Source organism: Coenobita brevimanus, chromosome 73, assembly GCF_032717465.1.
Source record: "Coenobita brevimanus isolate Jiangsu-jjx chromosome 73, ASM3271746v2, whole genome shotgun sequence".
Lineage (NCBI taxonomy): Eukaryota > Metazoa > Arthropoda > Malacostraca > Decapoda > Coenobitidae > Coenobita > Coenobita brevimanus.
This window is the reverse complement of record NC_137026.1, coordinates 36,542,262-36,553,948: the sequence shown is the minus strand read 5'-3', so window position 1 is coordinate 36,553,948 and position 11,687 is coordinate 36,542,262. Positions and strand designations below refer to the sequence as shown.

The 11,687-nt window shown below is 39.9% G+C and overlaps 1 protein-coding gene across 1 annotated transcript in view; it reads left to right on the top strand.

Annotated features, from left to right (window-relative positions):
* The window catches only part of REG (proteasome regulator gamma), a 7,373-nt gene extending 262 nt beyond the window's left edge, over positions 1–7,111 (top strand). Inside the window, exons 2-6 of the mRNA XM_080278478.1 lie at positions 3,061–3,093; positions 3,376–3,521; positions 3,843–4,014; positions 4,423–4,593; positions 5,316–7,111. Coding sequence (XP_080134604.1) covers positions 3,061–3,093; positions 3,376–3,521; positions 3,843–4,014; positions 4,423–4,593; positions 5,316–5,507 — 714 coding nt within the window. The 3' untranslated portion in view covers positions 5,508–7,111. The remainder of the gene's footprint in view (positions 1–3,060; positions 3,094–3,375; positions 3,522–3,842; positions 4,015–4,422; positions 4,594–5,315) is intronic.
* The last annotated feature ends 4,576 nt before the right edge of the window (positions 7,112–11,687 follow it).

The window sequence follows — 11,687 nt, the reverse complement described above, 5'->3', positions numbered from 1 at the left end:
ATGCAAATATTAGCTGGAAGTTTGGATTAGATTTAGATTACGTGCAGGTCAGTGGTTATGGAAGATTATGGTTTATATAAGAAGCTAAATCACGCAATCTCTGGTGTTAGCAGTCATTTTATACCGTGTGTCTTTTGAGGACGGCTTTTCAGTTTTGTATTTCTGATTACTAGATGTCTTTATTCACATTTAGAAAGGCACCGAGGGATAATAAAGCCTGTCTAATCCCTCTCAATTCAACTGTGTCTTGAGTTTAGTAAAATTGTTAGGAGATAAGAGGTGATGCAATAAATGTATCATCACAGTGAAGAGGTTGATTTGGTGGTTGTTAAAGTGATACAGGTTATTATCATGCCCATCCTGGTTCTGTAGGAATGCTCTAACAGTCTCAAACAGCTTTTAGATTAGAGCAAAAGTTTATACATATCTGCAGTCTCAAAATATTGGTATATACCAGGTAGTCATTATTAAAGATTGTATTATTGACACCTTGCCTGTGGTGATGTCTTTCCTACCTTATTCTTAATGTCTTCGGTGTGAGTCTGTAGTTGAATTGGCTGTTGGTAAGGGTTGACCGTATGTGTAGATGTTTGGGACAGATAACCTGACACTTTCAATCCAGCGTTATCTTGTGGACAGTCGTATTCAACTTCAGAAAAACTGCTTACACAGAATAGGTTAATAAAGACCACATCCAATGCACTTCATGTTGTTGTTGAGTAACTTTGGTCTGTCCGGCTGAGCAGATCCATCAACTGCAGACAAGCAACAACCCCTGCCGGGCCATCCTGTGCAGTGAACTGATGTTCCCTCACAACAGGCAATTCCACAGCGAGGCTTGGGGAAGTGTGGAGGTTTGGTTCCTGAATGGACGCTGCATTTGTATCTCCACCCAGTTAACACGGGCACCATAGTAGGCGTCATTTCATTCTGTGAGCAGGTTATATGGTTACCGCCCAGGGTTATAAATGGTTTTCATGGTTACAGTAAACCATTAGGCCTGTCACTCAGTGTGGAGCCACATGAAGTGGGGAGGAAAGTAATAAAAGTGATAGGAAGCATGAAATACGTAAAAAAAAAAATTGTGTAAGAAAACAGTTTGGAGATAGAAAGTCCATCACCAAAGCATTATTAAATGATGGTTTCATACAGTAAGATAATTAAGGTGACTTTTATTATAACCTGTGTAATTGTAGATGGTTCCTGAGATATTTAAGGCAGGTAATTACAGGAAATGGAAGTGACGCAGAATGACGCAGCTGCTGGATTGTGCCGTCAGATGAAAAAGGCCGTAAGACGAGGAGTTAGGCCAGCAGAGCAGAAGCCAGATTACTGTAGTGAGGTGACTGTGTGTAGACAACATGTATAGTTCACGCTGTGTTGTAGGCTAGTTTTGTGAGTGAGAGAGAGAGAAAATCACACTTGTAGGACTGTTATATTTGATAACGTTTAACAGAGAGAACGAGAGAGGGGGTGGTTTTGTGTGACAGAGAGGGGGAGCAGATTTGTGTGTCTGAGAGAGGTGGGGGTAGTTTTGTGTGTGTGAGAGAGGGAAAAAAAAAAATTAACTTGTAGGACTGTCATGTTTGGTAAGCCATTTTACAGAGAGAGAGAGAGAGAGAGCACAGTACACAGGCACGTATTGCAATTTAGATAATTTATGTTAGCTAAATCAGACACGAAAGGCGAGAAAAGAGGGAGAGTTACAGCACACACGTACGCACTTTATTGTAGATTCGTTGTTTGCTAAATTGTTACATAGGGAAACTGTATTGTAGGGTAGTTATTGTAGCTGCTGATGTATTTGTCCTTTTGGGGATAGGGAGGGAGTTGAGGACATCAACTGGCCTTTGTCAGCCGTTCACCGTCCTCCTTTTGTTGGATAGGGAGGGAGTTGAGGACTGAAGTTACCCCCTTTCAGCAGTCCATATAGGGAGGGAGTTGAGGAATGAAGTTACCCTCCTCCAGTATATAATCCATCATCCTTTTGTGAGATAGGCAGTGAGTTGAATGACCAGGCAGTGTAGCTGAATGGTTATATCGGTGCCACCGCAAGGAGGATCCCTCTCCAGCACCAATACCTGTGTAAATTATAGTGCTGTAGTCACTTTTAACACTTTGGCAGCACCTGTATTGTTTGGTATCTGTCAGTGTTTGCATTTGTGTTTATCTTATTAGTGATGGTGTTATCTAATGTACCAGTTTATCTGTGGTAAGTGTGGTAAATGAATTACTATGCTTACCGTATAGACTGTGGTTAGTGAGTATATATGTTTTCCAAAAGGTTTATTTTATGTATACAAATTTGATGATACAGTAAGCCTTCATTTTTCATGGTACAGCTCTGTTTTTTCACGGATGAGTAAACTACCACCAAATGTACTGTACTAGCTTAAGGTGTGTTTTGGTATAAGTTAAAAAAATCTGTTGTTGAATCAGCTCAGAGTACTCTTTAAGCAAGTATATTTTAACATCAGGCAATGTTTGGGGCTCTGCAAACGGTTTTAGGCTATTGCAAGTTAAAATATGGCTGTGGGAGTCCTTTTTATGGGTTTTATTACCTTGTGAAAATTCTTCTCTCATGGGTGACCACATAACACAGCCCCCACAAGAGACAAAGGCTTATTGTAATGTACCTTCACCCTGTATAGTTTTTGCATGGGTGGAGTATGAAATGTAAAGAAAATAGAATCACTACATTGACTAAGTGTGGTGTGGGAAGGAGAACAGGGGACCACTATAGATGACATAAACCTGGATTGCTCATCTTTCTTCTCATGGTTTTTGAGGACACCCGCTAAATAGGTGACAGTGAATGAGTTGTTTTGATCCCAGGACCCTCTGAACCTGAGGCCATTGCATTGTAGGCTGTAGTTTTCCCCTCTTCTGTTGTCCATCCTCCTTTTGGGGAATGTGGAGCGAGATGAGGGATGTTTGTGAATGATTTAAAACTGTATAGATGGAGTGTTTGCCTCTTGTGAGAATTTTAAAATTGAAGGAGTGTGGAATGAATGGATAAATATTTTGTTAAAATTCTAATATAATTTGTTGATGTTTCAGGTTGAATCCTATAAGGGCAGTGTGAAGGAGAAGGTAAGAACTGTTTACTGTTGTTTTTATTATTTTGTGTGTATGCATATGTGCTTTTAACACTTTAGTCATTAACCAGAACCCTGTCTCACTCCAACTGGTTTCGCTTAAAGCAGCTGTTTGTCTGATCATAGGCTTCAAGGTTAGATTGACTCTTGTTATTCTTGTTATCAAGTAATAAATTTAATTATAGTATAATTATGTGGCTGATTGTGTTATTTATGTGTGCTGTATCCCCTGTAATTGTGTTTTATTCATGCCCTTCTCCTGCCTCCTTCCACACAGGCAGAAGAACTGGTGAAGAAGAAGTTCCCTGAGCGTATTATCCACTTCAACAAACTCTTGGAGGAGTCACCGTTCCTTTGTGAAAACCTGGAAGATGTTCACTCTGACCTCAAGATCCCTGTACCAGAGCCCATTATTTTAAACAAGTGAGTGATAGTGTTAGAGGTGGCAGTGAAGCTTTGTGGGACAATATTTATGTATAGTATTGTCAGAAGTACAAAAAGTATAAAAACACACACTTCCATTTTATTCCATCCCATCCCATCCCATCCCATTCCATTCAATTCCATTTCACTTCATCCCATCCCATCCCATCCCATTCCATTTCACTTCGTTCCATCCCATCCCATTCCATTTCACTCATTCCATCCCATCCCATCTCATTTTCTGTAGCTCCCAGGGTTGATGGTAGCCAGCAGTGGAGAGAAAATATTAATTGTTATAATTCCCTTGCATCTCTTTGTCAGCCACGATGGAGACCCCCCAGGCAAGAAGCGGAAGATGTGCGAAGAGGACGGAGTGACGGGAGCGCGCGTGTTTGTTTTGCCCAACGGCTCAGTACCTATCAACAGACACATCACTAACATGGTGGACACTATCAAACCACTCATCTGTCAGCTGGTTGAAGAGGCTAACCTGGTGAGTATTGGTGGATAATGTACCTCAGTCAGTCATGGTTTTATGGAGTTTGGAACAGAGAGGTGTTTGAGAGGGGGGGCGTAATGAGAGAAGGTGTAATGAGAAAGAGGGGTGTAAGTTATTCCTGTCTTTAAAACCATAATTTCACTGGCCATGCTTAAGTGGCTTTGTTTGGACCTGACAGAGATCACTAACTCATTTCAGGTGAGTTGGTGGTTAAGTGTAGTCATATTGGAGGGTTGATTTGACTAGAAACAAAGCCTCATATCTGAGACTCATCATATGTCATGCAGCCTCAGCTCAATACCAGATGATACTGTACTGTACCCAAGAAAGTGGATTGGCCCAGTCCCATTTGGTGAAAACAAACGTGCTATACTACATACTTCTTTCCTTGTATCCCCGCAGCTGAAGATGTGGATATCATTCCTGATCCCCAAAATTGAGGACGGCAACAACTTTGGGGTCAGCATCCAGGAGGAGACGCTGGGTGAGATACGCACAGTGGAGTCCGAGGCTGCGTCATTCTTCGACCAGATCTCCCGCTACTACATGACTCGTGCCAAACTTGTCTCGAAGGTGAGCAGGTCTTTGCATAGGTGGATGGATGTCAAAGAATTGTACATATATATCTGTCTGTTATCCTGTATTGCTTTGTAAAGCCTTAGTAATTTCTTGGTTCACATGTCTTCACTTAACATGTTTTTCACAAAAACTGTGTATCAGGGCAGGATTTTTTGTTGTCATTGAACAGCCCCTCTCTCTCTGGCTGAGCAGACCCGTCAGTCACAGGCAGGTGACTGTCCCAGTCCCATGCAGTGAACTATTGTTCCCTTGCAGTTAACAGCAACTCTAACAACTACATAACTTGGGCCAAGTGTAGTCAGACAGGGGGATTGATATGACTAGTAACCAAGGACACTCTTTCAAACCTCATAGCTAGTGGCCATTCAGGTTTTGCAAGTGGCCTTGCATCCACCTGGGAACCCTGGAACAAGGGATGGCAATGACAGTAGTGCATCCAGGCTACCTTTTACTGTTGGATGAAAACAAGCTAACCATACCATTGTTATGAATATTATTGCCATAGATTCCTTTTTTCATAACAGTTTCCACCAACTGTTGGGTGATAATGAGATCGTTTTGGCACTTGGTTTAGCTTACTCCACATTTCCCAGACTATCTTCAAACACCTTTAACACTCCTAAGATTTCTCCTGATGTTCCTAAGATTTCTCCAAGCTCTCCTAATATTTCTCCCAACACTACGAAGATTTTCCCCAACACTCACTGTCATTGCAGGTTGCAAAGTACCCGCACATTGACGATTACCGGCGAACAGTAGAGGAGCTGGATGAGAAGGAGTACCTCTCTCTGCGGATCACCCTATCAGAGATCCGCAACCACTACGCCACACTGCACGACATGATCACCAAGAACATGGAGAAGATCAAGAAGCCGCGATCCACCAACTCCATCGAGGCCATGTACTGATCCATCCCCAGAATTCCAACATCCCTTATAATTTTTAAAACATTTATTTGTGGTTTAAATAGTTCTTTTGTGACGGTGATTTAGTATACATTGTTACCTTCCCCCCTCGGACTAGCATACTCTATCTCTTTCTCTTTCTCAGGCTTTCCATTATCAACCCTAAACATGCCACGTACAGAGCCTGTCATCGCTTCTCAACTTATTCCCATTACTTTTTAATTTTCAGTGGTACGTTTTGTAATGGCATCAGGTAATTTAGACCATCATTCAGTACGCCAACCTGATGTCAGTTCCATCCTGCATTGAAGTTATAGTTGTGATCCTGTCTATTCTTCTTTCAATCCACTCCCATCCCCTAGACTTAGTATTTTTTACGGTGATAAGGTTAGTTCATCTTTTTTCCTCCCCTGTCGTACTTTTACTCCTCTGTCATGCTCTTCCTCCTCTGTCGTACTTTCCCTCCACCATCATACTTCTCCTCCTGTCATACTTTCCCTCCTCCATCACACTTTTCCTCCTGTCATCTCGTTCCACCTTTTATTTCCCTCTGTCTCCACTTTTCCATCAGCTCTATCAATGCTACGTATTCCTTCATTCCCATTTTCGTCATTTTACTCCAGTCCCTGCTGTTATTCATAAATTTTTCTGACTTCTACAGTTTCTATGGCAGTAATTCCTTCTTCCTCTCTTAAGATTTTTCACGTCTTATTTCTCGTAAGATTTTCCACGTCTTATTTCAGTCTTAAACATCAGCTCTCTCAAAGCTTTATACTGATGTGTACTGATCCAATCTGTATTTCTCCTCATCCCAAGATTTCTTATTTCTTGTGGTTTTTGTATTGTTTTTGTGACCTATTATGTTTCTCAGTTATTTTTGTCTCATCTCCATGCAAGTTGCTGTATTTATTGATCTTCTCAATATTTCTTCACTTAATTCCCTTCCCCATTGGTGGTGTTATTTTGACTGTAATTTAACCAGGTGCCACCTCCCTTCAAACCTTCCATTTCATCACTACCTCTCTTCAAACCTTCCATTTCATCACTACCTCCCTTCAAACCTTCCATTTCATCACTACCTCCCTTCAAACCTTCCATTTCATCACTACCTCCCTTCAAACCTTCCATTTCATCACTACCTCCCTTCAAACCTTCCATTTCATCACTACCTCCCTTCAAACCTTCCATTTCATCACTACCTCTCTTCAAACCTTCCATTTCATTAACCTCTCAGGTAAGTACTCCAAACCTGCCATATCTTTGACTTTTAGATTTCAGATATTTCCAACCTTCCTTTTCTTTGTTACCTTTGTTCAAGCCTTCAATTTCTTTGACGCTCAGATTTCAAATACCTTTCATTGTAACATTTAAAGAAGTTATGTACTGATCCAGCCCTTAATTCCAGTCTATGAGTGGTTTAAATTTCTGTTACCTCCATTCTCTCTCTCTCTCTCTAGCTCTCACTTCCATTTTGCAAATCCACATATATACTGTAATCTGTAACCCCCCTCCCCTTTTTTTTTTCTTCTTCATATTTAGGACTCTTAGATTTATGCCCATTTCTGTTCATTTTATTTTTAATTTTTTCTTCATATAGATTGGGTATATTCAGGAACCATATTTCTCTTTTTTTGTGTTCATGTTTTCGCTATTTTCCCGCCCAATACATATAATAAATATTTAGTCTCTCTCTTTTTTAGTTTTGTTTCTTTTCTGCCTTTTTTTTCCAGTCTAATGTATGTATTTTTTATTTGAGCTACCCTTCATATGATGTTATTTAGCCAAGGGGAAAGTACAGCTGGGTTCTGTTATATATGAGTGGGATGGATGGATAGATAGATAGGTAGATAGAGTAATGGCGGACTGCTTGGATGGTGGAAGCTCTAGATTGATAAAAATGGATTGAAAAAACATTACAAAATCGTATATCAGATTGGGGTGAGAGAAAGAGGAAATAAGGATCGCCAAGCTCGTACAATGGAGTATGTAACTCATGGGAAGAATGGGGCTTGGTTAACAGACGCCGCCAGCATCACCGAATTTGAGCCTAAACTGCCCATTCTTGTATCATCGTTTTCTTGTATAGCGGATGATTGTACAACGACCCGCTTGTACTTGTAACGGCCTGCTTGTACTTAAACTGGAGGGGTTAAGTATAGCCTTCATTAACCCCTTTGCTGCTTGAGGTCTGCCCTGATTTTAATAAGATAATATAAAAGCCAAGAATAAATTGGGGGAAAAAAATAGGCGTGAAGGGAGATCACCTCGTAGTGAATGGGGTAATGAAGTCTGTCCCTAAGTCCTTCATCTCGAAAAATCTCCTTTGCTGAGTAACATATAGAGGCAGCAAGCAGTCATTTTTTCTTTTTTTTCTTTCTTTTTTCCCTCAGGTTTACTGGTTTTGGTTTATTCATGCATAAGTTAGCCATCGCAGAATCTGTCTATCTATTGCCAGACACCATAGTCCTGTAAGGGATGGCCATTTGTCTCTGAGTTGTTTTATGGGGGAGGGGGGGGCACTAACCCTCCACCAACCCACTTGTTGACATGCAGGGAACCTTCTCAAAATACACTAGTTTAAGGTACATGTTGGGGCGATCTTTAAAAAAATTGGTGTTATCCAAAAATTCACCATGAAGAAGTAATTTTAACATATATTTTTTGGGGGCAGTACATTTATATTATTTTTTATGTCATCATATAGGTAAATTATGGCTGTGGGGGCCCTTTTAGATTGTTTTTTTATCATTCATGGAGTTTGTGATTCATGTGTGTTTGCTCCCTGAAGTCTATGATAAACAAGGGATGGCAATATGGAAGGAATTACTCCTTGGGTTTTTTTTCTGAATTTGTTTCATATTTTTTAATGTTTATTCTCATATACCTATTTGTTTTGTGTCTTCCTAGATGTCTTTTGTGTCTGAGTAGCCTAGCCCTGTACCCCTATCCTCCTAGTGAGGCAAAAAAAAGGATAGGATGATGGTTGATTGCATTTATCCATGAAATATGAAATGTGTTTGAAAAGGGGGCCCCATAGCCATAATCTACCTATTTAAAGGTCCCCCCAAAACCTTCATAGGGCCCTAAAAGATAAGTGGGAGGGGGAGGCCAAGGATGAGATAGAGGGATGGAGTGGAGAGGTATATGAGAGAGGGGGGTGTGAGCCGAGAGCAGTGCAGTGAAATGGTGGGGGACAGGGTGACATGGAGGCAATTTGTTTGTGGCCACCCCTCACGGGATTAAGGCTTCTGGCAATAGGTAGATAGATTATTACTGTCATTATTATTATTTAAAGTGTATTTTTTGAGCAAAGGATATTTTTAATCATAACAATACACCTTTAACTAGTGTATTAATTATCCAAAATACACCCTAAACTAATGTATTTCATGGTTGTTTACTCAGCTGTGAATAACCAGCCGGCAAAGTGAAAGTCATGAAAAATGAGGGAAAATTTGAACTTCTTTACTGTCATTTTAATGTAAATATTCCTCTTCAGATTTGTTTATTTTTACATCTTTATTTTAGGAAGGTATTTTTAGGGGTAATATTCTGTAGAGCATGATTTATTAATGTCAGCACTGGTTTATTATTATTATTATTATTATTATTATTATTATTATTATTATTATTATTACTGTCATCATTGTTATTATTATTATTGTTAATGAACTTGAGAAACACTGTATTCACGGTTGCTGTTATTTGCATTTGTTTAAATGAGCCTGCACTTTATCCTCTCCTTCCTCCTCATTATCTGTCCATCTGTCTATCTTCTCTCTGACCGGTATTATTATAAGCCATTATTATTGTTCTAAGGGATACCTTTGTGTGGAATTAGGAAGCTGTCTGATATCCATTCCTTGTTTATTTATTTCTGCACATGGTTGATTAATGTTTTGGTCTCTGATATTTACACAGAAAACAACAATAACAACAACAACAAGAGTGAGTCAGAAGCTCGGAAAAAAGGGCACATCACAGGCCATCCTCACTGTGATGTCCCTCCCTATGTTCCCAGATTCCTGAGTTACCCTGTATGGTATTCTCATCGCATACCTACTGGCAGTTCGTTCCCAGGTTGATGCAAAATAATAAAGTTTTAGAAATGAAAGAACCTTGTAAGAACATGAAAAAACAGATATAGGCATTGTAATGTGCTGAATTTACCATATTTTTTTTCATATGTCTTCTACAGTGACAATTTATCCATCCATCTCTCTATTGCCAGATGCCTTGATCCCATAAGGGGTAACCACATACAAATTGCCTCCATGTTGCCCGGTACTCCACCATTTGGCTCCATTTGGGTGACCTCCCTTAACTCTCACATTTGTCTCTCCTCTTCATCCCCCCATACATATGTATAAAAAATGGATGAAACAACCAGTCTGTAATATCCTGTTGAGGTCTGGAGTATAACATTAAAAATTCTATAATATTTAATTGATTGTACATTGCATTAAAAAAAAGGGAAAAAATGGCTGATTAATATTACCTCATGGAGAGCCAGACCATAACATAATATAATCTTACCCAGCCATACGCAGAAATAAATTGGGAAGGAAAAGGTTTTGGTGAGCTTCGTAAATGCACCAAACCACGAACCCAGAGCCGGAGCATCACACATGGCTCTCCAACAGTGAATGAAGGGAAATTGAGGTTTTTATGCTAACAGTATTATGGTCTCCTAATTATATACTCCAAAACACACATATTTTTTCCTGCCCTTAAGTTATAGCAAGCCTGTAGCCTGGGGGGCTGGGTGGAGAGGGTGGGACAACCCCTCCACCTGCCTGAAGGTTAACTTTCTCAGTCTTTTTTAATACTGGTACAAAAAGAGTCACTCTCTGTCGTCCAGAAGTTTTGTGCTGCTTCTTAACATCGCTTATGCAAACACCCAGACCTCCATAGCAGGCACGCAGCGCACCTTTAACCAGCCGGATGCTATGCAAGTCCTGAGTCAGCAGAAAATGACCCTCCCCCCTCCCCCACTTTTTGAAAAGTCTGGCAATGGGCTTGATTATATGTTATGTGTTGATGATGACTACATAGCTGGCCCTTAGCCTGTTGCTTAGGCCAGGGATGATGATGATGATGATTAACTTTGAGGATTTTTTGAAGGCAGCAGGGAAATACAGTAAGATGTAGGTGTAGGTTAATGTTAAAAGTGAGCAAAATAACAATATAAACTAATTTCAAATACTGGAGTTCATTTAGTGACTATGCAAGGATGAGATGTGGTATGTGACGTTGTTTGTAAGGGGAGAAGAGAAGGTTTTCAGAGAATCATTTGTTTTTAATGACCTTCAACACATCAGCTGTTGTGACCCCCGACCTCATCTGAATGCGAGCCTGGTAGACTGCAGGCTGAAGTTGCCCATCTTCTGCAGTCCACCACCCAGCTTTGATGAGAAAGTTAAGGGATATATGTGTAACCAGACAGTCAAGCTGCCTAGTTGCATCTGTGCCACCATAGGCATCACTCTCCAGCACAAACACAAAGGCTGTACTTAGCATCCAGGTATTATAGTGCTTTCTGACTAGTAACCAAGGAGTCCTATTCCTGTCTCGAATTTTGTGCAAGCATGATGGTATTAAAGGTGATAGAACCTGTGTTATCATACTGTGACAGCCATATATTGTATACCAACTATAATTTGACAAAAAATTTGTGTGGAATAATATTATATTCTCCCTTTAGCTAGAAGCTAATGGTAATATCTTCCAATACTCAATAAATTACACAACACATTTAATTGCAAGAAAAAAGGAATCCTGGCACAAGTACATTAACAATAACATCTCTAAAGATACTGGAATATGACGTACATCATGAAACACTTTAGATAGGAAGCAGCATCTTAAAATATGACGCGAAGTACTGTACAACAATTTTTTCTATTATTGTGTAACGTGTGAAGATCAGTTCCCAACTTGCTAAATTCAGAAACGTTCTATTTAACGATGATATTTAATGTGTAACAAGATATCTAGCTATATTGTAGGGATTTCATATTTTTATTTAGATTTTTAAATGTTCATGGTCCCTTTTTCTATATATTTTTGGCCTAAATTTTTGCTATAGGACATTTTAGATGTTTGGGAGCAAGTTTAGCGATATTTATGAACGTGGCCATGGCAGTTGGCAACGCTGCAGGTGGAGATAAACAAACACTGCGT